The sequence below is a fragment of the Onychomys torridus genome, chromosome 9, assembly GCF_903995425.1.
Source record: "Onychomys torridus chromosome 9, mOncTor1.1, whole genome shotgun sequence".
NCBI classification, from domain to species: Eukaryota; Metazoa; Chordata; class Mammalia; order Rodentia; family Cricetidae; genus Onychomys; species Onychomys torridus.
This window is the reverse complement of record NC_050451.1, coordinates 37,666,071-37,692,944: the sequence shown is the minus strand read 5'-3', so window position 1 is coordinate 37,692,944 and position 26,874 is coordinate 37,666,071. Positions and strand designations below refer to the sequence as shown.

At 44.3% G+C, this 26,874-nt stretch overlaps 1 protein-coding gene across 1 annotated transcript in view; it reads left to right on the top strand.

The window, feature by feature from the left end:
- Positions 1-553: 553 nt before the first annotated feature.
- Dlgap5 (DLG associated protein 5) overlaps positions 554-26,874 on the top strand; it is a 34,230-nt gene continuing 7,909 nt past the window's right edge. Inside the window, 14 exon segments of the mRNA XM_036198485.1 lie at positions 554-582; positions 2,957-3,203; positions 6,849-7,037; positions 7,348-7,410; positions 8,684-8,768; positions 8,860-8,979; positions 10,058-10,128; positions 10,729-11,003; positions 12,273-12,364; positions 12,509-12,635; positions 17,347-17,430; positions 18,329-18,491; positions 20,964-21,056; positions 25,862-26,081. Coding sequence (XP_036054378.1) covers positions 554-582; positions 2,957-3,203; positions 6,849-7,037; positions 7,348-7,410; positions 8,684-8,768; positions 8,860-8,979; positions 10,058-10,128; positions 10,729-11,003; positions 12,273-12,364; positions 12,509-12,635; positions 17,347-17,430; positions 18,329-18,491; positions 20,964-21,056; positions 25,862-26,081 — 1,858 coding nt within the window.

Sequence of the window (26,874 nt, the reverse complement as noted above, 5' to 3'; positions counted from 1 at the left end):
TTTGTTTGTGGTGTTTGTTGCAGCAACAGAAACTAAGACCAGTTGGTACCGGCGTACTGGGGGTTTGTACCTGACCATGTTTTTAGGAGGATTGTGGAAAGACCTTGGAACTTTGGGAACTTTGGGCTAGAAAAGCCTTTGAGTGTTGAGAGCTCAGTGGGGTATTCCGTGGGAGCTAGGGAGATAAGAATATTGAGAGCAGTGCAGAGGATGGAGGTCTGGCTTGTAAAATTCAGAGGGGAGTCTAAAGGTTCTCTCAGGGCCTTCTGCTATTTTCATTTAGGATTCTTTGGTTCTCCTTAGCTGGGGCTTAAGAATCAGCTGTGATTAAAAAGATACCAGGCCGGGAGGTGGTGGCGCCGCACGTCTTTAATCTCAGCACGTGGGAGGCAGAGCCAGGCGGATATCTGTAAGTTCGAGGCCAGCCTGCAGAGTGAGTTCCAGGACAGGCTCCAAAGCTACACAGAGAAACCCTGTTTCTAAAAAATAAAATAAAATAAAAAAAGATACCAGAATTACTAAAGGAAAACCTTTCTTCGCTGAGAAATTAGCGATGATTAAGAAGAGACCAGCACCATTGAGGTGAAAATCTTCTGGGAAGTGTTTCCTCAAAGTCAGCACACAGAAGCTGTGTTTCAGAGGCGACCAAGGTTGGACCTGTGCTGACAGCAGAATTTGATAGTGTTTGAGTCATGAAGGTTGTACTGGTTTTGAAGGTGTGAAGGGGTCATGGAGAGCAGCTGAGGCTTGGCACTGTGAGAAACCAGGAGAGGCCACTGGTGAAGGTACAGCCTCAGTGGCAGTTGAAGGCCCAGGACTGAAGAAGTCATGCAGAGAAGTTGAGGCTTGGCACCATGAAGAGAGCCTAGGAGAGGCTATTGGTGAAGAGTGCAGCCCAGCTGCAGCAGAAGACCCCAGAGTTTTGGAGATGCCAGTGCCATGGGATGACCACCAAGGACAGCAGCAGTGATGGAGTGGAGCCAGCCAGAGCCCAGAAGACGAGCTGTGTGTGCTGCAGAGGGCAGAGCTGGAGAAGTGACCGGGCCATGGTGGCGAACGCTTTTAATCCCAGCACCCGGGAGGCATAGGCAGGCCTGGTCTACAGAGTGAGATCCAGGAAAGGCGCAAAGCTGCACAGAGAAACCCTGTCTCAAAAAACCAAGAAGTGACCCAAGACCCCATGGAGGATCCCAGAAGATCATAGTGGATCCCAGACATTGGACATTTTGTTCTTTACACTTGGAGTTTGGTTTTGCTTTGATTTAATTGTGACTGTGCCCTGGTTCTTCTCTCTTGAAGTAAGAAAGTATTTAATTTACTTTTTATTTTTACAGGAATCCACAGCGCGAAATTCTTTGAACTTCTAAAATAGATTTTGGATTTGTAAAGAGATTGGGTATTTTAAAGAGACTGAAATGTGAATGGATTTGTAAGAGCTATGGACTTTTCAAGTTATTTATGTTTTTTTATTAAATATATTTACTTATTATTTTTTTTTCCATTTTACATACCGACCCCAGTTCCCCTTCCTTCCGTTATTTATGTTTTTAATGTGAGCTCCTGGGGATGAATAAGAAAGGAAAGGTTGCCAGGCAGGTTGCCAGGCAATGGTGGTGCACGCCTTTAATCCCAGCACTCAGGAAGCTCTGTGAGTTGGAGGCCAGCCTGGGCTAAGAGTGAGTTCCAAGAAAGGCACAGCTACATAGAGAAACCCTGTCTCGAAACCCCTCCCCCCAAAAAAAAAGAAAAGGAAGGGAAGGTTGTGGCTTAATAGTGATGTGTTTGTGTGTCCAACTGACAAGGGGTCTGTTGTCCTGCTGGTCTTACGTCATCTTGACACACAAACTATGAGTTTTCTGAGATGGAAACCTCAATTGAGAAGATGACTCCATAAGATCCAGCTGTAAGGCATTTTCTTACTTAGTGATTGATGTGGGAGGGCCCAGCCCATTGTGGGTGGTGCCATCCCTGGGCTGGTTGGTGGTCCAGGATTCTGTAAGAAAGCAGGCTGAGCAAGCTGTAGGGAGTTTGTAAGCAGGTAAGCAGTGCCCTTCCAAGGCTTCTGTATCAGCTCCTGCCTCTAGGTTCCTGTCCTGCTTGAGTAGGAACTTTGGATTTCCTCCAGTGAAGGACTGAGATCTGGAAGTGTAAGCCAAATAAACCCTTGCTCTCTTCCTGAGTTTCTCATCAAAGCTGGAGCTCATTGATTCAGTTAGGCTGGCTGGCAGAAGAGCTCCGGGTAAGTGCCTGCGGCTGCTGTGCCTGCCTCTTAAGTGTTAGAGATGAGCTAAGGTCTTCATGGTTGTGTGGCGGGCACTCGGCCGGACAGAGCCATCTCCCCAGACCATTTTTGCTTTTGTTTTTTAAAGCCCGCCTCTGCCTCCCCAGTGCTAGGATTAAAGGCGTGCACCACCACCACCCAGCTCAATTTTTGCTTTTTGAATTGAGGAGAAGGGCTGAGGTTCTCTTCTTCACCGCCAGAGGAAGGTTAAGGAAGTTGTTCTGGAACGTAGCTCTTTACTTGCTCCGTTTCCACTTCACACGTTGCCTCTTGTCTGTAATCTAGATTATAGCTTTCCTCTGCTTCATTTAATCTGCTGCCTCCCAGAAACCCCAGTCAGGCTTTGTCTTTGTCTTAAATAACTTTCTGCTTTCAGACTTACTCGTTTTTATTCTGTTGTGTGTTTTGATACTTTCATTAAGGGAGTGCAAAGGAGTATGAGATAGTCTGAAATCTTAATTGTTTTAATTAACTTGTTTATTTTGGTCTTTGAGAGGGGCTCTTACTCTTTAGCCCAGAAGATCCTGAAACTCACCATATTCTGCTTTCTTGAGGCTCCCAAGTGATGGAATCATAAGGGTGACCCAACCGCCACAACCTGGTCTCAGATCTTAATTTTTTAAATACCGAAATGAAAATCCATTAAGTTGGTTTCTGTTTCTCCTTTTTGGACAGGATTTCTTCATCACGTTTTGCCAGTCAGCTTCAGAAAGGTTTAAGCACTGAAATGATCAGAACTCAGATTGCTCAGAGGAAGTCATTATCTCAGAAGGAAAACAGACACAAGGTATATGAACGAAACAGGCACTTCAGCTTGAAAGATGTCAACATTCCATTGGAAGGTAGAGATCTTGTTAATATACATGAGATGTCTCTATACCTCGCTCCAGAAAAGGCCAAAACGAGTAAGTGAAGACCTTTCGTAATTATAAGTGCTTTCCAGAGTGAGTCAAAGCGGGTCTGGAGAGATGGCTCAACAGTTAGGAGCACTTACTGTTCTTGCAGAGGACCTGGGTTCAGATCCTGGGTTCAGTTCCTCCAGCTCCAGGGTATCTGACTCCTCTTCTGATCTCACAGGCTCCTGCATGCATGTGGTACACATACAGACACATACACACACTCGGACGTTCATGCGCACGTATGCATCAGATAAATATTAAAAGCAAAGTGAAAGTTGGTTTAATGCCTGGGGGGAAATTAAAGAACTCCACTGATCAAAGGGAAATCATTCTAAAGAACGCGTTGAGAACCTTTGAAATAAAAATACTTGGCCAGTCATCTAGAGGAGAGAACAAAGAATCTTTCTTAACATTTGCCCAAAATGATTTGGGGCCATGAAGAAAGAAAGAAAGAACTGAATAAACAAAAAGAGAGATCCTCAGAAAAAACCAAAAACAATGGAAATAGAGTGTCCTAGAAGGCAAGAAGTGTTAATAGGGATGGAGGAAGAGAACCAGGGCATCACTTAAGCTCTGGCCGGGAGTCACTGGAGCCCTGTTTTTTTATTTAGTAAGTGTTAGAGACTAAATGGCAGTCATACCACACAAAGGTAAGCAGTGAGTGAGAGAATGTTCTCAGAACATTTGGTTTGTGGTGTGTGGGAGGTAGATGGGGGTACAGCTAGATGTCCTCTGTCAAGTGTGTGGAGCTCAGGACAACTTTGGAGTTCAGCTCTCCTCCCACCGGTAAGTTGGTTCCAGAGGTGAAACCCCTGCTATCAGGGCTGCTTAGCAAGCGCTGTCACCGCTGAGCTGGGCTGTGCTCTTGGCCCTACAAATGTTTGTTATGTTACGGTTTTCAGGGTCAGTGTGGCATGTGCACCCAGTGCATTTGAACCTGGTTTTGTAAAGGGGGGTATTGGGACTGGAAGATGATAGTCTGCCCACCCACCCCCCACCCCCCCCCCCCCCCCCCGATTTCTCGTTTTGTGACTCTGAAGAAATGTGAGGGGTGAGAACTGGACAAAACAGTTACAAGTTTTTGTTTCTTCTGACCTGAGGTGAATAGTGCATGTTTGAAGAGAAAAGGAACTGGGCCTGCTAGCCTGTTTGGAGAGAGAAAATAACAACCTGTTTGGGGAGCTGGCAGGAAATGAAAAAAGCCTAGAACCACAGTTTTGAAAGGGAGACTTTGTGTGTGTGTGTGTGTGTGTGTGTGTGTGTGTGTGTGTGTTCTGAGCACAGCTAAAATACACAGTGAATACTGTAGAAGACAATAGTTTCAGGAAAGAGTATTTTTTAAATTGAGTTCAATTTTTCCTTTTAAATTAAAATAGAATTACCTCACCTTCCCCCTTCCCTTTCCTCCTTCCAGTTCTTAGGTACCTATTATTATATATATATATGCATATATGTATATGTAGGCACAGGTATATACATACAGCCTGTTTATTGGACATGTTGAAGTTATAATGCCTATTAGGCATGTAAGCAGAGATGATTTTTGTTGCTGTTGTTGTTTAAAATATTTTTTATTTCTTTCTTTATTTTTTTCTTTATTTCTGTAGCTGAGGACTGAACCCAGGTCCTTGGGCTTGCTAGGCAAGCGTTCTACCACTGAGCTAAATCCCCAACCCCACATATTTTTATTTTATAATTAACTTAATTTCACATATCAGCCATGGATTCCCCCATCCTCCCTCCTTCCCCGCCCAGCCCTCCCTCCCAATCTACCCCCCATTCCCACCTCCTCCAAGGCAAGGTCTCCCTTGGGGATTCAGCCCAGCCTGGTAGACTCAGCCTAGGCAGGTCCAGTCCCCTCCTCCCTACACCAAAGCTGAGCAAAGTGTCTCAGCATAGGCCCCAGGCTCCAAAAGGTCAGCCCGTCCCGGCTCCACTGCCTGGGGGCCTCCCAAACAGTTCAAGCTAATCAACTGTCTCACTTATCCAGAGGGCCTGGTCCAGATCCATGGGGGCTCCTCGGCCATTGGATCATGCATTTCCACTAGTTTGGCTATTTGTCCCTGTGCTTTTTCCAAATTGAGGGCCTGACGTGGTGGCTCAGGTCTTTAATCCCAGTACCCAGGACACAGAGGCATGTTAAAGCCATAGGGGCTGTATATAGTGAGACCCTGGCTCAAAAGGGGGAGAAGGGGGGGAAAAGCCAAATGGGAATGGGTTCAAGAGAGAATGGAAGTGTCGTCTAGGACAGACTTCTTCAAAGATTGAACTCGAGTCTGGTAAAATCCTCAGATATAATTTCTACTCTCGAGAACATGGAAGTTAAGAATAAGTAAAAAACTTGAAATAAGCAAAAACAAGAGCCCAACAAGGGACCAGTTCTTACGTGGGCTTGGCCTGGGCCTAAGAACCCAACTAACTTGAGGGACAATTCACAGAAAAGCTTACAAAATTTACAGAGAATGAAATTCAAAGAGATGACCACGGTGTGCCGCTTCTTAGACCAAAGGTGGGTCGGCTTGTGAAGGAGTGACTGAGCAAGGTGGTAAGAGCCTGAGTGAGGCTAGGGAGGAGAAGCTAGTGGAAGAGCCAGTCCAGTCAAAAACTGGAGCCCCGGTGAGGAAGGCTTTGTGTGTGACATCCCTCCCAAAGAATGCTTTTGCTTTGTTTGCAATGTGTTAGGAATTGAACTCAGGGCCTCACCCTGGCTAGGCAGTTGAGCAAGTGCGCTTCCACTAAACTAGACTCCCAAAAGAACCTTTTGTTTTGCTAATGCCAGGCTAGCCAAGACCTTGCTTCCCTCTCTCAAGATAGAGCTTGTAGGCATATGTCAAAAAATACCAGCAGAATTCTTCAGGCTTGTTGCATGTAGGAAAAGGCAGACCAAATGACCCATTCTAAAGTTCTTTGAGTAATTCAGCCTGAAGTAATCAATATACCAATTTTTTGTTTTGTTTTGTTTTGTTTGTGAGACAGGGTTTCTCTGTGTAGCTTTAGAGCCTGTCCTGGACTAACTCTGTAGACCAGGCTGGCCTCGACCTCACAGAGATCCACCTGGCTCTGCCTCCCAAGTGCTGGGATTAAAAGCGTGTGCCAGCACCGCCAGCCCAATTTTTTTTTAATTGAGCAAGTGAAGGCATTCACAGTGAATACAATTTTCAAAATGATCTGAGCTTGAAATAACTTGTTTTGCTGGGTTTTGCTGGGTGGCTGTGGCATGTGCCTTTAGTCCCAGCACTCGGGAGGCAGAGGCAGGCGGATCTCTGTGAGTTCGAGGCCAGCCTGGGCTACAGAGCGAGTTCAAGGAAAGGCACAAAGCTACACAGAGAAACCCTGTCTCGGAAAACAAACAAACAAACAAAGAACTTGTTTTACAGTGTTAAGGAATTAATAGGACAGGGTTAAAAGCATTTCTTAGCAGATGAAATTAAACAAAAATGTGCTGTTAGAATTTTGATTTTAACCAGGCACTGGTGATGCACGCCTTTAATCCCTGCACTTGGGAGGCAGAGGTAGGTGGATCTCTGAGTTCGAGGCCAGCCTGGGCTACAAAGCAGCAAAGGCTACGAGAAACCCTGTCTCAAGAAAATAAGAAAAACAAATTGTTTTTTAATATTTTGTGTAAAATGTTTCATGGACTGTTGTTTGCCATGCTGTTCCCCTTAGAGAAAACGGTTCTAAGTGACCAGTGGAAGCAGCTCCTCCAACAATACAAGGAAGAAAAGTAGCTTCAGAAATTGAAAGAACAAAGAGAGAAAGCTAAATGAGGAGAGTTTAAAGTGGGTCTCTACAGGCCTGCTGCCCCTGGCTTCCTCGTCACAGACCAGAAGAATGTGAGGACCCAGCCTGCTGCCCCCGTCCTCCTCACAGACCAGAGGAGTGTGAGGACCCAGCCTGCTGCCCCCGGCGTCCTCCTCACAGACCAGAGGAGTGTGAGGACCCAGCCTGCTGCCCCCGGCGTCCTCGTCACAGACCAGAGGAGTGTGAGGACCCAGCCTGAGAAGGTGCGTCCGTGGTTTAACTTAAAACATCAGACAGTTTCTTTAACTCTGGAACTAAGCAGCTACTTAACTTAGGGAAACGTTTAAATATTAAACTGAGACATAGAATAAATTTTGTCTGTGTTTTCCTTTTTTTAATTGATTTTTTTTTTTTGACTGTTTAAAGGCTTTTCCATTCAATGGGCAGATTACAAGATCCAAGGCCAAAGACCACATGGAACACACTAAGGTATCATTGTGTATAGATAATTGCTACTGAAATAACATACTATGCCTTTTCTTCCCTCAAAAGTTTGTAATTCCATTTTAAAGCTAAAATCAGATGCAAACGTAGTGATTTATTTACCTGAATCGGAAGTGTGAAAATTAGCAGTAACTTAGTTTCTGGTTAGAGGCCAAGGAGGTTTTCACTCACAATAGTCTGTGCAGAAACACCTCTTAATGCAGTCCATCCAGACTTCATCCTCATGCTGCGGTTTACTGTGCTGCTACTGTGCATTGTACATCAACTGCGTGACCTGCAGATCGGAATGAGAAAAGCACCGGGCGGCTGAGATACATTTCTGGGTCCTCTAAATACAACAGCAAATAAAAGCTTTGGGAGAGAGTTAAGCATGTCAGATGGGGCCTGAGTATGACTTTTTGTCAAGTAACGAAGCTAAGTTTCATGTTTTTATCATATCGGAGTCACTGCCATGCCCTGTAGCTAGCTCCTCTAGCTTTTGGGATACTTACAGTGCTGAACACAATGCTGAGGCTTTATGGTGCGTACTGTAGGCCTAGAAATAAAATCGATGCATAGGGTATGTAAGATGGGAAATGGCAGTAAGAGTGGGCATTGGGTAACATCTTAGTTGGAGCAGTCCAGGAGACCCTTACTGAGATGCTTGCATGTGGGGTGTGGTCTTAAGGAGGCGAGTGAACCCCAGGAAAAAGCTTTCTGCCTAGGAGAAGAAATGTAAATGTGAAATTCAGAGATTTCTCTTTTGCTGTTGTACTTTGTTGCTTTCCCCCAGTGGTGTTGGGAATCACAGAGGCCGGGGAACTGCAGGCTAAGCACGCGTGTACCACTGAGCGACGGAGCCACTCACTGTTCATGGCTCCTCAAGAGGCTGAGGCAGGGGGCTAGCTTGCCAGCTAGGCAACACAAAAGGCCTGAACTGAGGGAAGAAAACCACAGTTAATGTTGTTAGTGTTCTCAGAATTCTCAAGTGAGCATATGGCCTTGAACCCAGATCTGCCTGCCTCAGTTTCCTGATTAAAGGCGTGTGCCACTATGCCTTCCTACTTTGTGTGTGTGTGTGTGTGTGTGTGTGTGTGTGTGTGTGTGTGTGTGTGTGTGTGTGTGTTTTGAGAGGGTTTCATGCAGCCCAGACCCATGAATCCCCCTATTGGTTGAGGCTGGTCTTCAACTGCTGATCCTTTTGCGATCAACTTACAAGTTAAAAGTGTATTTGATTGCTTATGCAGTTACGTAACAAAGTACCTCATTCTCTTCACAGCTTGAGAGCAGGAATGTTCTCCAAGCAACACGATGTGGTCCAAAACAAACTTCTGAAAAGAACATACTGGACAAAGAGAAAAAAGGTGGGAACATTAGCAGTGGTGATGCACTTGGTGCTGCCACAGGAATAATTTAGGAATGACAGAAAACGTCTGATTGGATTATTTTTCCCAGTCGTGCAGCCCATGGTGTCATCAGGGAGAGTGACTGGATCAGCTGTTCCTCAGAGTACAAAGCAGACAGCCCGGACAGTCTCCTCTGCCCAGGGAAAGCCAGTCACAGGAGTTGCTGGTGGTAAGGACTGTCCGAATACGCACACAGTTGTGCACTTTATAAAGAACAAGAAAGCTTCAGAACAGATCATGGCCTGAAATACAGTGCTAATAAACAAAAAAAATACTATAAGCAGATGCTGAATTATCAGATTGGTAATGGAGTCATGGGCGAGCGCTGTGTGTAGGCCTCAGTTACTCCTCACCTTGCTTTCTGAGGGGCAGTCTCTGACCCTGGAGCTTGCCCATTCAGCTAGACTGGCTAGTTGGTAAGCTCCAGGGATCCAGCACTGACTGCAGAGGGGTGCAGCAACATACAGCTTTTTATAGAGTCCTGGGCCCAGACTCGGGTCCTTGCCTTACAGTTAGCATTTTGCCAACTGAACTAATGCTCTGGACTTTTTTGTTGGTTTATTTTTCTATTCTTTTTGAGATTTATTTCTATTTTATATGGGTGGGTTTTACTTGCATGTATGTCTGTGTACCACACGTGTGCCCACGGAGGCCAGAAGAGGTCGTCTTTATCTCCTGGAACTGGAGATAAGGTGGAGGTTAACTGCCATTGAGGTGCTGGGGGATAGCACCTGAACCTCTGAAGAACAGGCAGTGAGCGCTCTTAACTGCTGAACCCTCTCTCCAGCCGCCATACTGGGCTTTTTTTTTTTTTTTTGAGACAAGGTCTCACCAATTATCTGAGGCTAGCCTACACTCTTGATCCTGTTGCCTCAGTCTTCCAAGGAAGTTCTGAAGTTGCAGACTGTCCAACTGTGTTGGTTGGTTGGTTGGTTGGTTGGTTGGTTGGTTTAGTGTTGGCAGTTAGATTTGTTGCTTCTGTTTTCTTTTTTATAATCACGATGTATTTGGTAATCAGAAAGAAAGGCAACATGCTTTATTTTGAAACGCAAAATAAAGTTTGCTTTGTATTTGACAGGAAATTTCATTTGTTTTTGTCCCCTTTTATAGTGGACTTGTAATCCTAAAAGCTGCAGATATACATTGCCATTTGTCTTTCTTCAGCCCTTGCCACATGATCGAGTACTTTAACGGAGCATTGCCTGTCTGTTTGAAACTGGATATCTTAACTACATTTTCTATCTTAGAGAATGAATCCGAAAGAGTGGGGCCGAGTAGAGGAAGACCTGCCAGAAAGGTGGAAGCCAAACTTGGCAAGGTAGAGCACGGGTCTGCTTATTTCTAAGTGTCTTGACGCAGCTGAAGGGGAGCGTGCAGACTGCTTCAGAGAGCGCCCCTCCACACATGGTGACGCCTTCCACATAAGGAAGCGCCACAAGGATTTCCTGATACTGGTGGTTAGGTGTCTTGATCTAACCCTGGGTTTTATAAGTAGAGAAGGCATAATCTGGTTAACGGTGAAAAGGGAGATTAGAAAAACCCAGCTGGGACTGTTTTGCAAGAACTAGTTATAGGGTGAGATGCCTTGATTTTGGATTCAGCTAGAGCAGGCCGGGTATTATCTATGCTGGCAATTAGCTGCCTGTAATGAGATCTGGGATTGGAGGTACAGGCAGGTGTGAGCCACCATGTGGCTGCCGAGAATTGAACCCAGGACCTCTGGAAGAGTAGTAGTCAGTGCTCTTAACCTCTGAGCCATCTCTCCAGCCCTAGAAGTTGAATCTTGTTGAATTCCAATCAGTACAAGCCATCACACTGTGCAACTTGTTTGTTGCTGCTGCTGTTATTTGTATTTCTGTTTTAATGATTGGGTGCATTCCTGGAAAAGAAATTCCAGCTCGATTCTGCTTATACCTAGGTCCTTCCCTCTAAAGTTGATAGAGAAGAAAATAGTATGGATCTGAAGACCAGTGTAACAAATGGAATGGATCTGGGTGGAGCCTTCCCAGAGGTGGAGAGCTCAACTAAAACCGTTCCCGCAAAAGTGAAGGAGAGGAAGTCCTTTGCACCTGCCCATTGTGTGTTCCAGCCTCCATGTGGTCTGAAGACCTACCAAGTGGCACCCATGGGTCCTAGAAGTGACAGTGCTTTCTTTACACCTGGCTGTGACTGGATCCCTTTAAAACCAGAAGTGTAAGGCGAAATCTTTAAGCACACACAAATACTAAGACACAATTAATCGTAATAATAAGCACTTTATTAAAAGGAGTTTCAAATGCCTGTCTTCCATATCTACTCTTTTTTTCCCTTTGACTTTTTTTCTGCACTGTTTTTAGTTAGTAAAGTGTGCTAACTGAATCACACACACAAAAGAGTTCTTTTGAGAAAAGTTCTACAGTAATGCCTTTGATAGTTTTGATATTTTCCATGAGTTGTCTTCATCATAAACATGTTGGTTTTTGCTTTTAAATAGGTGGTTTAATTATAGCCCTTAAATAATATTTACTTCTCTACTTTTGTAAAGATTTATTTTTATGTACACGAGTGATTTGCTTTTGTGTATATAAGTGTACCACATGGGAAAAAAATGTGCCACACATATGCAGTGCTTCTAGAAGGCATCCATCCCCTGGCACAGGAGTCACAGAGGATGGGATCAGCCATGTGGGTTCTGCCTCTAGAGGGCATTGGTCCCCCGGCTCAGGAGTCACAGAGGATGGGATCAGCCATGTGGGTTCTGGGGACCGAACCCACATTCTCTTCTAGAGCTGCAAGTGCTTGTAACTAAGTCATTTCTCCAGCCCCTTAGATCTTTGTGGGGTGGGGTGGGGCTGAGATAGCAGCTCACTTCATAGTCTAAGCAGCCTCAGCCTCCTAAGTGCTCGGATTGTAGGCATGTGTCACCATGCCCAGATAGAAATGTATTAAATAAAAGCAACTCTGTGAATCATGTAATGAGGCCTGCTCTCAAACAAAAAGCATTTCTACTTTATCTTTTTTTTTTTTTTTTAAAGCAACAACACAGCTTTCCAATCCTTCAGTTTCATATATGTGTGGACTTCATTTTTCATGAAGTATATTTTTTGCTATTATTTTTAGCACTACAACTCAAGATGGAGCAAATGAAATCTTGGTGTAAAAATCTCTAACTTGTTCTACAGACACAGTGCAGCAGGAACCAAATAACTCCCATAGCTCTTTGGGTTCTCCAGCAGTCTGTAAGGAAGGTACGGTGTTCTCATTAAGATGTCCCTGTCTCTGGCTTGTGATCTGAAGAACTTCCTGGAGAGCTCATTTTTACCATGAGCTTCAAGGATGTGACCTGGGCTTGGATAAAGTGGGGGACGGGGAAGGAGCTGGGCGATTGCTCAGCCACCAAGGACAGAGCTGGATGTGGGTCGGGTAGGAGCTGGGAGGAGGGAGCCCTGGTGAGGTGGGGACACTGCAGGTGGTCTGTCCCAGGCCCTGGAGAGTTCTTGAAGAGCGACACTTGGAGATGACCTGTGACCTCCACCTGTGCACACGCACACATATTGACAACCATAATAGAAGAGGTGTGAATGAAATGACTGAGGTAGAAACAAAAATTTCAAAGTTCAACACTGAGAAAACCGAAGGATTTAAAAGAGTTTCTTGTGAGGACTGTCATTCTAGAAATTGTTCTAAGTTAATGAGTAATGTTTTCTTTCACGTCGTAGAACATGGCTTAAATCAAAAGGAAGTGTCTACTACAGATTCCAATCCCCTTTTTGTGGGAGGACTCACATCACTTGAAGTAGGGAAAGGTCAGGTGTCTCAGCCACAGCATGATGTGGCATATTTCAGGTTTGTCTGCTATTCCCGTGAGAATGTGCGTTCATGTCTAGACACTAAACCCCAGATTAAAGTGTTTAATTTTATGCATACATATTTAATATGGTAAGTGGGGGGGAGCTGGCTTTGGGGGATTTTTACTGTGCAGTTTTAGGACATAGTAAGGTTTTATTCCAAGGGTAAGCAGATGTGTGAGGGAAGTGGCCTTCCCAGCCCCGAAGGCTGACCCTGCCATGCAGGTGTTAACTTTCTTGTGTTATTTTGAGAGGTAGATAATGGATTTGAGGACACATGCAGGCCTTTTGTCTTTTGAGAATGTACAAGTCTTGTTCGGTACATTGTTTTGTTTTCATTTAGTGGTAAATGTTGCCGACGGTCTTTTTAGCACCTGAAGAAGTCTCTCGTATGTGGGCGCGGAGTACTCTCTTGTCCTACTCTATCATGGTTTATTTAGTCGGGCTCAGTGGATGTAAACAGGATTCAGCTGCTCACTCTTGAAGCCAAAATGGAAGAGGGAGAGCATCTTATGGATAGGGCTGGCAGTGTCTGTTGGTAACACACTTCCTAGCCCCCAGGAAGCCCTGGGATTGATCTCAAATGGAATAAACTGACCAGGCCTGTTGTCCCAGCACTCAGGAGGTAAAGCCAGGAGGGTCCAAAGTTAAAGGTCTCCCTTGGCTACATAACTAATTCAAGACCAGTCTGGGATCAATGAGAGCTTATCTCTCTTTTTCTTTTTTTTTTGGTCTTCTGAGAATTCCATACAATGTATTTTCATCAAATTCACCTCCAGCATCCTTTAACTCTTTCCTGGTCCACTCTACCACCAAGTTATTGTTTTTAATAACCCACGGACTCCTCTTTGTGCTCTTCATAAACTCCTGGGTGTGGGCCATCCACTGAAGCATGGTGACCTACCAGGAGCCACCCTTGGAAAGAAAACTGACTCTCTGTCCCTTAGAAGCGGTCAACTGTCAGGGTGGGGGCCAGATCTGTCTTCAGAACTACAAAACAAGCACAGATTGCAAATGCTGTTCCCTCCAGCAGCGTCTGAAGGGTCTTATTTTCCTGGATAGTGTTTGCGGTATTTAAGAACTTTGCCAGTTAACTGGATGACATGTCATCTCCCTGTTGTCATACTTGGATGTGTGGATGCCATGCTTCCATGTATGCTAGTGTACTGTGTGCGCCTGGTGCTTGAAGAGGCCAGGAGAGGCCTTTGGATCCCCTGGAACTGGAGTTACAGAAGTTGTGAGCTGCCATGTGGGTGCTGGGAATCAAACCTGGGTCCTCTGGAAGAGCAGCCAGTGCTATCATTTTAATCATCTTTTCCTGAGTATTTCCTGCTAATAACCACTTGAATTGTTTGTACAGTGAAGTTTGTCAGATGGAAGGGCCTCCAGAGATGTAAGCCAGGCTGTGGTGCTGTGCCACCCACCTGGTACTATCAGGGCTAAGCCGAGTCTCCTCCTTCCCATTACCTCAGTCATTGGTTCTGTCTGTCAATTGAATGAGAACAATAGACCTTGCTTTTTTCCTGCTATGTCGTATTTCTCCACTGTTGCGCATCAAACCCAGGCCTTGTTTGTGTTCTGTAGGTGCTCCACCCCTGAACTACATCTCTAGACAGGGTGACACACTCCTGTAATTCCAGCACTTGGGAGACTCAAATTTCAGGCTTACCTGTGTTACATAGTGAGACCCTGTCTCAAAGAAAAGGATTTAAGAACAAAACAAACCGTCCTTGGGTTTTCTTCTTAGGGAGTTTGTGGGGTAATCTGCCCACCTCCCTCTGATACCTTGTTTGTTTGTTTGTTTGTTTCTCTTGAGTTTGTGTTGGTAATTTTCTAATTTTTTATTATGGTGAGATATACATCATGCAACTCTTTAAGTATACAGCTCATGGATATTAAATATAGTGTTATGTGCCCATCACCACCATCCATCTCCAGAGCTTTCATCTTGTAAAACTAAAAAATTCTTTATCTGCTAGATAAATCCCCATTTCTCCCAAGAGCCCTTGACAAAGACAGTTCTAGTTTGTCTCTGTGCCTTTTTTTTTAAATTAAGTGTGTGTCATGTAATTAAATAGAATCACACACTATTTGCATTTAATTAACTTATTTCTTTTGGGGAGCCTTTTGGATCTTTCTACATAGCTCTGGCTGTCCTGGAACTCATTATGTTGACCAGGCTGGCCTTGAACTCACAAAGAGATCACCTGCCTCTGCCTCCTGAGTGCTGGGATCAAAGGTGTGTGCTACCATACCCAGCCTTTTAATTAATTTGTTTATTTTGGTTTTTCAAGACAGGGTTTCTCTATAAAGCCTTGGCTGTCCTGGAACCCACTATGTAGACCAGGCTGTTCTTGACCTCAGAGATCTGCCTGATTCTGCCTTCTGAGGTGCCTGGGATTAAAGGCATGCCTGGCCCTTTGTTTTTAAGACAGTCTCAAGTAGCCCAGACTTTCCTGAAACTGTATAATCCTGTATCAGCCTTCTGATTTTATCTATCACCCCAGGCTAGATTTTTTTTTTTTTTTTTTTTTTGGTCTATCTTTGTTACTGGTTCGTTTTACTTAGCATAGTGTCCTTAAGATTGATCTGTAGTGTTAACCATTCTTTCCTCCCCCCCCCCTCTTTTTTTTTGAGTTGTGATTTCAATGTGTAGTCAGTCCTAACTGGCATGGGCTCACTTTGTAGACCAGACTGGCCTCCACCTCATGGGGAGTCCTGTCTATGCCTAACAAGTGCTGAGACTACAGACAAACCCCTGTGCCCAGTTTTCCTTTCTCGAGGTTGAATAATATGGGGCCGGGGAGGAGGGTGGGCAGGGGGCGTGTCTAGACACGGTCCAGCCTTAAGGGTACTTTGCTGCTCTTACAGTACACCCACGTTGTGGCTGTCACCCTAGCTCCAGGGAGTCCAGTGTCCGCTTCTGTCCTCCAAGGCCACTGTGCACACATGGTACACTTACATACATGTAGGCAAGACACGCATACACTTAAAAGTAAATAAATCTTTTCTTTTTTTAAATTTTGTTTATATGTTATGTATGAGTGCTCTGCATATACACCTGTATGCCAGAAGAGGACATTAGATCCCACTATAGATGGTTGTGAGCCACCATGTGGGTTGCTGGGAATTGAACTCAGGACCTATGGAAGAGCAGGCAGTGCTCTTAACCGCTGAGCCATCTCTCCAGCCCAAAAGTAAATCTTAGGTAAATCTTAATCCATACTCGGATTTTGCTTTTCCGTGTATCTGTTGTTTATATTTGTTAGTTTTGGTTTTGGTGTTGTTTGTGACAGTCACGTTCTAGTCTCCTGACTGCCCTAAACTCACAAGATGAGCAGAACCTGACTGGCCCAGAACCTGCTGTAGCAGTCTCCAATCTAGATTGAGCCTCCTTGTCTCTGACTCTGGTGCCACCACACCCAGCTATAATGACGTTGGCCTTGCCTCCATTGTAGTGATTAGAATTGCTGTGAACACGAGTGTGCAAATAGCCTTTGGGGCCCTGCTTTCAATTCTGTGATGTCTACCTGATTTCTCTGCACTCTGCAGTGCCTGTGTGAACACAGATTGAACTCCTCCTAGGCCTACGTCTCTCAACCTCACTATTATTCACATTTTAGATTGTGTACTTCTTGTTTGGGGGTCCATTATGTACATTGTCAGGTGTTTGAAGCATCCCTAGCCTGTAGTGACAATCAGAAATCTCCAGCCAGACTCAGTTGTACATACCTTTAGTATCAGCAGAGGGAGGCAGAAGGGAGGAGGATCTAAGTTCAAGGCCAGCTGGGGAATCTATGGTGACACCTTGTCTTAAGAAAAATCTCTGGGCATCATCAAATGTTCTCTGAGGAACCCAAATAAGAAATAACTATATCTAGGGCTGGAAAGATGGCTCAGAGGTTAAGAGCACTGACTGCTCTTCCAGGGGTCCTGAGTTCAATTCCCAGCAACCACATGGTGGCTCACAACCATCTGTAATGAGATCTGGTGCCTTCTCCTGGTGTGCAGGCATACACATTATATATAATCTTTAAGAAGGAAGGAAGGAAGGAAGGAAGGAAGGCAGGCAGGCAGACTATCTAATAGTTAGGTTTTGTAAAGCCCTATCACCTTGTGGAGTGGGCATGTTCGTTTCTGTCCTTGTTTTCTGAGACAGTCTTGCTCTGTAGTGGCCATGGCTGGCTGGAACTCACTGTATGGACCATGCTGGCCATTCACTTGCACTGCTCTTCCTACCTCTGCCTCCTCAGTACCAGACTGCAGCTGTGTAGTGCTCTGCCTAAGTGAACTTAAGATCCCATGGGTTTTATCTTCAGCTTGCTTTTGGTAGTTCTGTAAAGAGTATCTGAGTGCGTATTAACCACCTAGGGATGCTGGACTCTGAACAAATCACAAATGGTAGCTTGAAAAGTGGGAAGTGGGTCTTGACATCACCCATCCATTGTAAATTTTAGGTATAGACAAAGGACATACACAAGTTGTATGTGACAGGAAATTTGTCTTCTGTGAGTTTCGTTTTATTATAGTTCATTAAACCCTTGCACATAAAGTCTTCAAAATGGCTCTTTTGCCTGTTTCCCTTACTGTTTTATACCTTTGCTTTAGACCGTCCTAGTCTTGTGTGTTACAGTGTCATCATGGTCAGACTGAACTGAGGTGGCCACACTTGTAGAATGTGTAGAATAATGCAGGTGTCACACTTTTAGAAAAATCCTCCAGTCAGAAACTGACAAGTTAACTTCACAGTGCCTGGAGTGGGACAAGAAGCTGGAACTCAACCTTCCTGATGATGCTAAGAAAAAACACTCCTACTTTTGTTCCTTTTTGTCGTTGGCATCATATCCTTTTGTGGTTTAGAGAGGTTCTCCTAGCACAGGCTGGCCTAGAACTCACTCTGTAGTGGAAGGTGACCTAACCCTCGTCATCTTGTCCACCTCTCAAGGGCTGGGCTTACAGGTGTGCCCAAACACCTGACAACAAAATGATGATGTTGTGTATCAGGTTTCTTTGCAGTAGTAGTAGAGATTGAACCCAGGATCTTTTTTGGGCTAAGCAAGTGCTTGAGCAGAGAGCTCTGTCTATAGCCCTTGTTCTGTTAATATTGTTAAATTCTTTCAGATTAAAGCTCTAGTGTCCTACTCTGTAGTTTCAGTACAGCTCAAAACACCAAGAGTTGTTCAACCCCTAATATCTCTATGCTAAAGAAGTGTACAGCTTTTGTGTATTTTGTTTTTTAATGTGACCTTGTATATAGTGGTGTTGATCTCATATTCCTTAATTAAACAAATAATATGTCCTGAATTATAATTATGTATTTCAGTATGAAAACAAATTTTGGCCAAAATCCTTAGTCCTATTTATTTGGAGAAACTGTTTTAAAAGTTACCAGTGTGAGTTCCTGGGATACTTGGGTATTTGACCTGTTTGAGGTTGAATTCTCATAACATACAGGAGGAAGGGAAAAGGTACTCATTGTGAAGCCATGTGTAATTGAGGATGAACACTGCTAATTGTTACTGGTGCTTGAAGCCAGGAGCTAGGGCTCAGTATTTGTGGCAAAGTTTTTTTGATAGTTATTTTTTTGTTTTTCTGTAAGAATTTAATTGTGTAAACTCTAGGGATCGGGGTTAAGTCTCAGTTGGCTGGCTTGGTTGGTATAAAGGTCCATTTTCTTTTCTTAACTTCTTTAGCTAAAGACCTTATTCACACAACAGTTGGTCAAAAAAGACTCCTTATTATGGAAAGATTCAAACAGTTTGAAGGGCTGGTAGATAACTGTGAATATAAACGAGGTGAAAAAGAGACAACCTGTTTTGACCTGGATGGATTTGGGGATATGGTTAATTTTCAGGTATGTGTCAGAGGCTTCCTACACTTGCTTCTAACAACGGTAAAATGGATGGTGGTAGTTTAGCTCTTAGGATGTGACAAGTGAGCTTGGGGGGGTGGGGGGCGCGGCACCATGTAAGCTGCATTGTCTTTTCCCCGTGGTGGCAAACAGTCTGTGACAGATAATTCTACACGGGAGGCACGAGCCAGTGCAGGTAGTGAATTCTCTCGTGTGCCAGGCATTGTTTTAAGAAATGATAAAAACAGAAAGAGCTGGCCGTAGTGGTACATGTCTTTAATCCCAGGCAGCGGCCAGTGGATCTGAGTTCAAGGCCAGCCTGGTCTACAGTTCCAGGACAGCCAGAGTACACAGAGAAACCCTGTCTTCAGCATGAAATAGACACGAAGCAAAGTGAATGGTTTCCCTAGCAGCTCTCAGATACAGTATGATGTTGTGATGTAAAGCTGAGTGTTGGTGGAGGCGGTGGTTAGGAGGCTTTGGAGGAAGAACATTTTCTACCTTGCTGAGTTCATTTCAGAACTAAGCATATGGAGAGCTGAAGAGGTGGACCGGCAGTTAAGAGCACCTGCTCCTCTTGCACAGGACCACGATTCTGTTCCCAGCACCTACATCAGGCAGCCTACAACTGCCTGTAACTCTGGTTTCAAGGAATCTGACTCCCTTTTATGACCACCCATTCTCACAGGTCACATATAACATATACACGAAATTAAATCAATCTGTTTTTGTTTTTTTGTTTTGTTTTTTGAAAAAGAGTTTCTCTGTGTAACAGCTCTGTCCTGGAAGTCTGTAGCAGACTGGCCTTGAACTCACAGAGATCCGCCTGACTCTGCCTCCTGAGTGCTGGGATTAAAGGCCACTACTGCCTGGCTAAAATAAAATCAGTCTTAAAGGCAGGAAAAAGAAGCAAGCAAGCAGGCTGGGCGGCTGTGGTGCATGCCTTTAATCCCAGCACTCAGGAGGCAGAGCCAGGCGGATCTCTGTGAGTTCGAGGCCAGCCTGGTCTACAGCGTGAGATCTAGTTCAGGCACCAAAACTACACAGAAAGACCCTGTCTCAAAAAACCAAAAAAAGAAAAAAAGAAAAAAAAGAAAAAGGAGAAGAAGAAGTAAGCAGATCAGCTGTGTGTGTGTGTGTGTGTGTGTAGTGGCATACACCTTTTAATATCTCATCACTCCGGGAAAGTTTCTAAATAATTTACAGATGATATACAAGTGATTTAAACTGCACAGAAGGACATACATAGGTTATATGCAAACACCATGACACTTTATGTACAGGATTTCACCCTCTCTGTACATGTGCCTTCCCTCTGCCTGTGAGCACGTGGTCAGTAGGGGATACCTTCTTCCTCATCTCGGGATTTGAATTTGTAGTGTTTATCCCCTCCCTCTAAAAACATTGAGAAGGAAAGCATGAAAATGAGCAACCAAGCTTAAAAAGTTGGAAAAAGACCCGAACAGATGCCGCAGCCCAGAATGAACACAGATGGTGACTGATGAAATGGTGAGCATCATATGCCACCAGGCAGTTAGCAGTTAGAGCAATAAGGTAACAGCTAACCAGACACTTAGAAAACACTGACAGTGAATGCTGGTGAGCAAGCAGCGGGACGTGGGGCAACAGGAGCTCTGTCATTGCTGGTGACAGGGCTGGGTTAGAAGACAGTTTGGTGGTTCCTGGCAAAACTTTAGACTCTGACGTTGTGGTCCCAAAGTCACCATCCCGAGTGTTTACCCTAGTGATTGACAGCTTGTGTTGGTGTGTGATTTGTGTGCGGTGCTGAGAGCAACGCTATTTGTATTTGCCAACATCTGGAAAAAATGAGATGTCCTTTAATGAGGTAAGTGATAGCTGTTTTTAAAGGGGTTCTGTTTGTATTATGAGGAAGCAATGGTACCAAGACCATCTTTTCTACCACCAAGTGACCCATCGATCAGTCTGGGAGAGTGGTGCATGTATAACATCCTTTCTGTAGGTTTTAAGATGTCTAGGCCAAAACTACCAATAAATAATTTTACCATAAAAATTCTTGATTTTGAACACTGTTTACAGTGACTTAAGCTGAATAACCCCAGCATTTGGGAGGTGGAGGCAGGAGGATTGGGAGTTCGAGTATGTCCTGGACTGTGCAGCAAGATGTGGGTCATCCCACAGTGACTTAAGACCCTGCCACTCCTACACACTCATGCACAGTCTCTTTCTCTCCCTCCATCTCTCCCTCCCCCTTTCTCTTTCTCTCTGTCTCTCAAACATACACATTCAGAGTCTCTCCCTCTCTCTCTCACATACACACACACACACACACACACACACACACACACACACACACACACACACACAGGGTTTTAAGTTTAGTAACTAACCAGTTCCGGGTCACCATTTTCAGTTTATCTAACATAGTCATTCTATAGTCATGCCATAGCAATTTTAACATAGCATTAATGGGATGGACTTGTGCTTTATTAACAGGTAGAGGATTTAAACCAAAAATTCAACAGCCTCATCAAACTTGAGGAAGCTGGATGGAAAACCAATAATAATCCAAGCAAAAAAGTCCTCCGGGTAGGTTTGTGCATTTTCTACCCAAATTTCTAGTATAGATTCTTTTCTGGTTTTTGATTTTTAAAAACACATTTATTTATGCAGGTGGGTGGGTGGTAACCCAGTTGTGCCGCAGAGCACATGAGGAGGTCAGAGGGCAACTTGGAGACATTGATTGTTTACTTCTACCATATACGTTTTGAAAATATTTAGTTTTGGGTTTCTTGTTTCACAAACTAAATTTCATGTATTGCTTATTACATTCTGATTGCTTTGGGGGGGGAAGCAAGGATATAATCAACATGAAATGTAAGATGTGTACCTCTAAAGAGAGGGGAGGAAGAGATGTGTGATTGAATTGGGGTGTCCAGGTGACATTTATGTTTCTAGATAGTGGGTAGATAGATGGGCATGGGTTTGTCCTGAAAGCTGCACCTATGTTGACACGGGAGGTGTGACAAACTGGTAATACCAGCTCTTGGGAGGCTGAGACACAATGATTACCATGAGTTCAAGGCCAGCATGGGCTCCGTAGCAAGCTTCAGGACAGCCAGGGCTACATAACAAGACTATGTCTTATAAAACAGAACAAACCACCTACGTTTATATATTTCTTTGTAATTGCAATAGCCGTAGATAATTCATGTTTTATTTATGCTAAATTCATGTTTTATTTATGCTAAATTCCAAGTAGTCCCACGTTAAGCTTTATAGCAGTCCATTTAGGGGGGTGCTACATCCAAAATTCATGGTTGGAAAAATGAAAGATTAAATAATTTGCCCAGGGTAGTGCTGGATGTCTTGATTCCAGGTCTTTGTATTCCACACGCAGTTCATGCTCTTACTGAGCAGACCACGCCTCTTCACTGTTGACGATGCTTTTTGTGTGATGGATTGTAGAATAGTAAGATCTTAATGTATTTCTTCCTCACTGTGCTTATAAGGTCTTCTATTCTCCGGTAAAGCATGCTTTGTCATTCTAACGAAGTCTGTTTAGGCGGTTAAGAGCACTTGTTGCTCTTCTTTCTTTCTTTGTTTTGGTTTTTCGAGACAGGGTTTCTCTGTGTAGCTTTGGTGCCTTTCCTGGTTCTCACTCTGTAGCCCAGGCTGGCCTTGAACTCACAAAGATCCGCCTGCCTCTGCCTCCCGGGTGCTGGGATTAAAGGTGTGCGCCACCACCGCCGCCCGGCACACTTGTTGCTCTTTCTTGTACACACACACACACACACACACACACACACGGTAGTTCACAATGGCCTATCATTCCAGCTCTAGGGGTTGATGCTCTCTTCTGGACTCTGGGGCACCTGCACTCATGTGCACCCTCATATAGACACACACATGTACACATTAAGATCTTTTTTAAAGTCCACTTTTCTTATGCTTCAGATGTACATTTGCCTTATTAAATTGTCAGTTTTCTTTATGATGTTAGAAGAACACTTAGTTTATAAACTCAGGTTGATTCATACTTTATAGTGTGTTATACAAACAATGCTGTTCTGAATTCCATCTTAGCAGCGCAAAGTGCTCAAGAATTAAAAGAAACCTTATTTTCCCCAATGAAGTCTCACTCCAAGAATCTGAGGGGAATGATTAGATGGTTGAACAAATTTCAAATCTTCTATAAAATAAAGGATGTTATTTATTTATTTATTTATTTATTTTTATTTGGTTTTTGGAGACAGGGTTTCTCTGTGTAGCTTTGCGCCTTTCCTGGAACTCACTTGGTAGCCCAGGCTGGCCTCGAACTCACAGAGATCCGCCTGGCTCTGCCTCCTGAGTGCTGGGATTAAAGTCGTGCGCCGCCAGCGCCACCACCACCGCCCAGGCAAGGATGTTATTTATTAAAGGTACTAGGATAATGATAAATGTTTTTGAGTTGGGTTTCACTATGTATCCCAGCCTGAACTCAAACATGGAATCCTCCTGCCTCAGCTTCCAGGATGCTGGGATTATCGACTTGTGTTGCTGCTCCTGACATCCTGTGGGTATTTCTTATTGAGTGTTTAGATCTGAAAGCCGTATCAGTGGCTGTATCATGTAAGAGTTGTAATTCTGCTTGTGATCACCAGATGTCTCTCTCCTGCTTTGTTTTAGGCTACAGTTTGGTTGGTTGGGAGACCTTTATGATCCTGGGATCATCCCAGGGCAGTATGTACCTAGGCAAGTGCTTTATGTCTGAGCTATACACCAAACCGTTAATTAAGGCTACCGTTAATCAGATAGAACTAATCTCTTAGCTATACTTTGACACACCTGTGACTCTTACACATTTCCCTCAGTTTGTCCGTGCTGTTCTGTTACTCCCACTTTCTGTGTGTTCGAGATCTAACCTTACTGTACTGAAGCCAACCAGCTTGCCTATTCAGACATCTTACTGTATGTCTCAGCTCTTCTCAGTCACAGTTTCCTGAGAAGCATGTATATTTTTACTATTTGTTCACATATTTCTGTCCAGCTTGCTTGTTTTACTGCAGAGAAGTTATCAAGAGTTTTTAGCCCATTAGTTGCTAAAATTATTAGATGCATGATTGTTTGTCTGTGTCCTCTTTCTTAAATTGTTAGTTTACTTACCACCATCCACTCTGTGTGTATATGTTTATGTGTGTGGGTTCTCAGGCCAGAAGAGGGCGTTGCATGCCCTGGAGCTAGAGTTACAGCTGCTAATAGCAGCCCAGTGTTGGTGCTGGGACCCCATCTCGGTCCTCTGAAATAGTAGTAAGCTCTCCTAAATGCTGTTCCCTCTCTCCAGCCGCATTCCCTGTGCATCTTAACCTGCTTCTTGGTGTCCCAAATCTGTACTACACACAAAAGTTACTGCTCAAGCTCAAATTCTGCACACCGCTGTCTCAGAGTATCTTTAGTAAAGCCATTTCCGTGAACTGTTTTCCTGTCTCAGAAGAATGGTATTGCCATGCCATCGGGTGTATGTCCTCTCAATTTCACTTACTTATTTCTCGTCACTGCTCTAGAGGCAGTGGGACCTGGGAGAATGGAGTCGATAAATGAGGCAGATTAAAGTCTTGTGCAATAGCCAACTTTATTCGGAGCCTTAAACAGTTTATTCTCTGAAGATTAAGAAAGGCCACATGAGTAAAGTTCTCATGAGTTCAAGCTGTACACAACCACAAGGACAAGTCACGTGTGGTGACAACATGTTTTTCCAGAGAGGAATATAAAGGATCATTTAAACATTCAATTGACTAACAACAGCAGCGGTAGTGAGAACTCCGAGGTAAACTCACTCCTGTCTGCTGCACCTGGGAAGAAGCACGACACACAGCCCAAGGACAGTTCTGTGTTCTGCAGAAACTGGGGTCACATGAGTGTTTGGAGTGTCCTCACAAGCACTCAGATTTTTCCTCACTCCATTCCCGGACTGCATTCCAACGCTTTTCTGTAGCATGAATTCTGATTGGTCTAAATAATAAAAACCCAGAGTCAGATATCAGGGTGAAAGCTGAAAGATCAGAGAAGCAGAGCAGCCAATCACTAGAGAGATTTCTTACCTCTAGGAAATCTCAAACTGAAAGAGACGGAACTCTGCCTCATCACTTCCTCTCTCCGCCCAGCCATACCACTTCCTGTTTCCTCCTCCCAAGTGCTGGGATTAAAGGTGTGTGCTGCCCAAGTACTGTTTTCTTCCTGTTTTTTTGTTTTATTTTTTAAACAGGGAAGGTCTAGACCATCCTGCACCACACAATGAAGTTCTTTTTGTTGTTTTGTTTTGTTTTTTTCAAGACAGGGTTTCTCTGTGTAGTTTTGGTGCCTGTCCTGGATCTCTCTCTGTAGACCAGGCTGGCCTCGAACTCACAGAGATCTACCTGGCTCTGCCCCCGAGTGCTGGGATTAAAGGTGTGAGCCATCACTGCCCGGCACAATGAGGTTCTTAGCCAAAAGAAAAATTGAACTATTTGTGTGTGTGTGTGTGTGTGTGTGTGTGTGTGTGTGTGTGTGTTTAAAACAGGGTGTCTTAGTGAAGAGACACACTATAACCAAGGCAAGTCATAAAAAAAACCAAAAAAACATTTAATTGGAGGCTTGCTTACACTCTTAGAAGGTTAGAAGGTTAGTCAATGGTCATCATGGAGGAAACAACCTCCTCCAACAAAGTCACCCCTACTTCAGCAGGGCCACACCTCCTAATTCTACCCAGATGGTTCCACTAACTGGGGACCACCACTGAAACACGTGAGCCTTTGGCGGCCATTCTCCTTCAAACCGCCTCACCCTACACAGGGTGATACTTGGTGGGTATGCTGGTCTTTAGTCTCAGCTGGTCCTAAGGTTCGAGTGGGTGTGCTGGGACAACTTAGTGAGACCCTGTCAGAAAATAAGTTATAAAGGGCTAAGGACTTACTTGAATGGTAGAAAGATTTCCTGCCACGTACCTCAGTACCAACAGGAAGACGATGGTAATCTTTATGATGATGTCTTAGGGTTTCTGTTCGTGTGAAGATACATGATGACCACAGCACCTCTTATAAAGGAAACATCTAATTGGAGTGTCTTAGGTTTTCAGAGGTTTAGTCCATTATCATCATGATGGGACATGGCGCTAGAGAAGGGGCAGAGTGTCATACATCTTGTCTGAGTCACTGGGTGTGGCTTGAGCATATATGAGACCTCAAAGCCCACCCCTGCAGTGACACACAGGAAGACTATACCCACTCTATCAAAGCCACACCTAACAGTACCACTCCCTGTGAGCTTATGGGGGCCAGCTGCATCCAATCACAGATGGTGACGTTCAGCCCTCAGTACCAAAGGAACAGGAAAAGCATGGTGATGTCACCTGTAATTACTACTGCTTCTCTTTGCAGAAAAAAATCGTGCCTGCCAGAACAAGCAAGGCACAAAAGGATGCCAGTGGGAGAATGGCATCCAGAAATCATCTTGCTGCTATAAAAAATGCGATGAGAGAGAGGCTGAAGCTGGAAGAGCATGCCCCAGTCGCAGCTAGGGAAGTGCCAGGGGAAGTCGACAAAATAGTGTTTGAGGCTGGGTTTTTCAGGATTGAGAATTCTGTCAAATCGTTTGCAGGTTTGTGTTTTTGCAGAGACTTAAGAGGAATATTTGGGCCAAATGGGAGCTTGTGTAAAGGTGAAACGCAACTTTGACGTGAAAAGATGGAAGTACACCGATTTCTAGAAAATAGGCCATGTGCTACCAAACCCACCAGCAAATCACATGTTTAGAGGCGTGATCAGATTGGTTTGTGTATGATTTATCTTTTAAGATCATGTTTGTGTTTTCCAAGAGATTCCATAGCTGCTACTGCCATGTAATCCCAGTCTGTAAATTCTGTGACGTGCTAGATTAGAATTAAGATGCAAAAGAAATTGGACCTGGGCTTTACTCTTGCCTGAGCGGTCCAGCTGACTGCAGCCTGCCTCTCTGCACATGAGAGATGAGGAGGTACCTGAGCTGCTTTGGCGGAAACCTGTACATCGCTGCATTTTGTTTGCTGCTCATTGAGATTCTGGGGATCAAATTCAGCTTTGCATAAGTAAGCTAGGCAAGCACTTGTCCATTGAGCAGTGGCCTCCCTTTTTGAAATTCTCTCCTTTGAGATAAGGCCTGGTTATGTTTCCCAGGCTATCCTTGAACTTATGCAAGCCTGGAACTTGTTCAAATCCTCCTGCCTTTGCCTTTGGGGAAGCTGGGGTGTTAGGCTTGTACCACCAGGTCCAGTTCATATCACTGAATTGAAATGTCTTTCTGTATGCTACCTGCTCACTCAACTCGAGATCATTCTCTCGCCTCCTGCTAGGACTGCCTGATTCTGGCACCAGCCGCCCAAGTGCTGATGGGGGACAGCTGAGTGAATCAACAA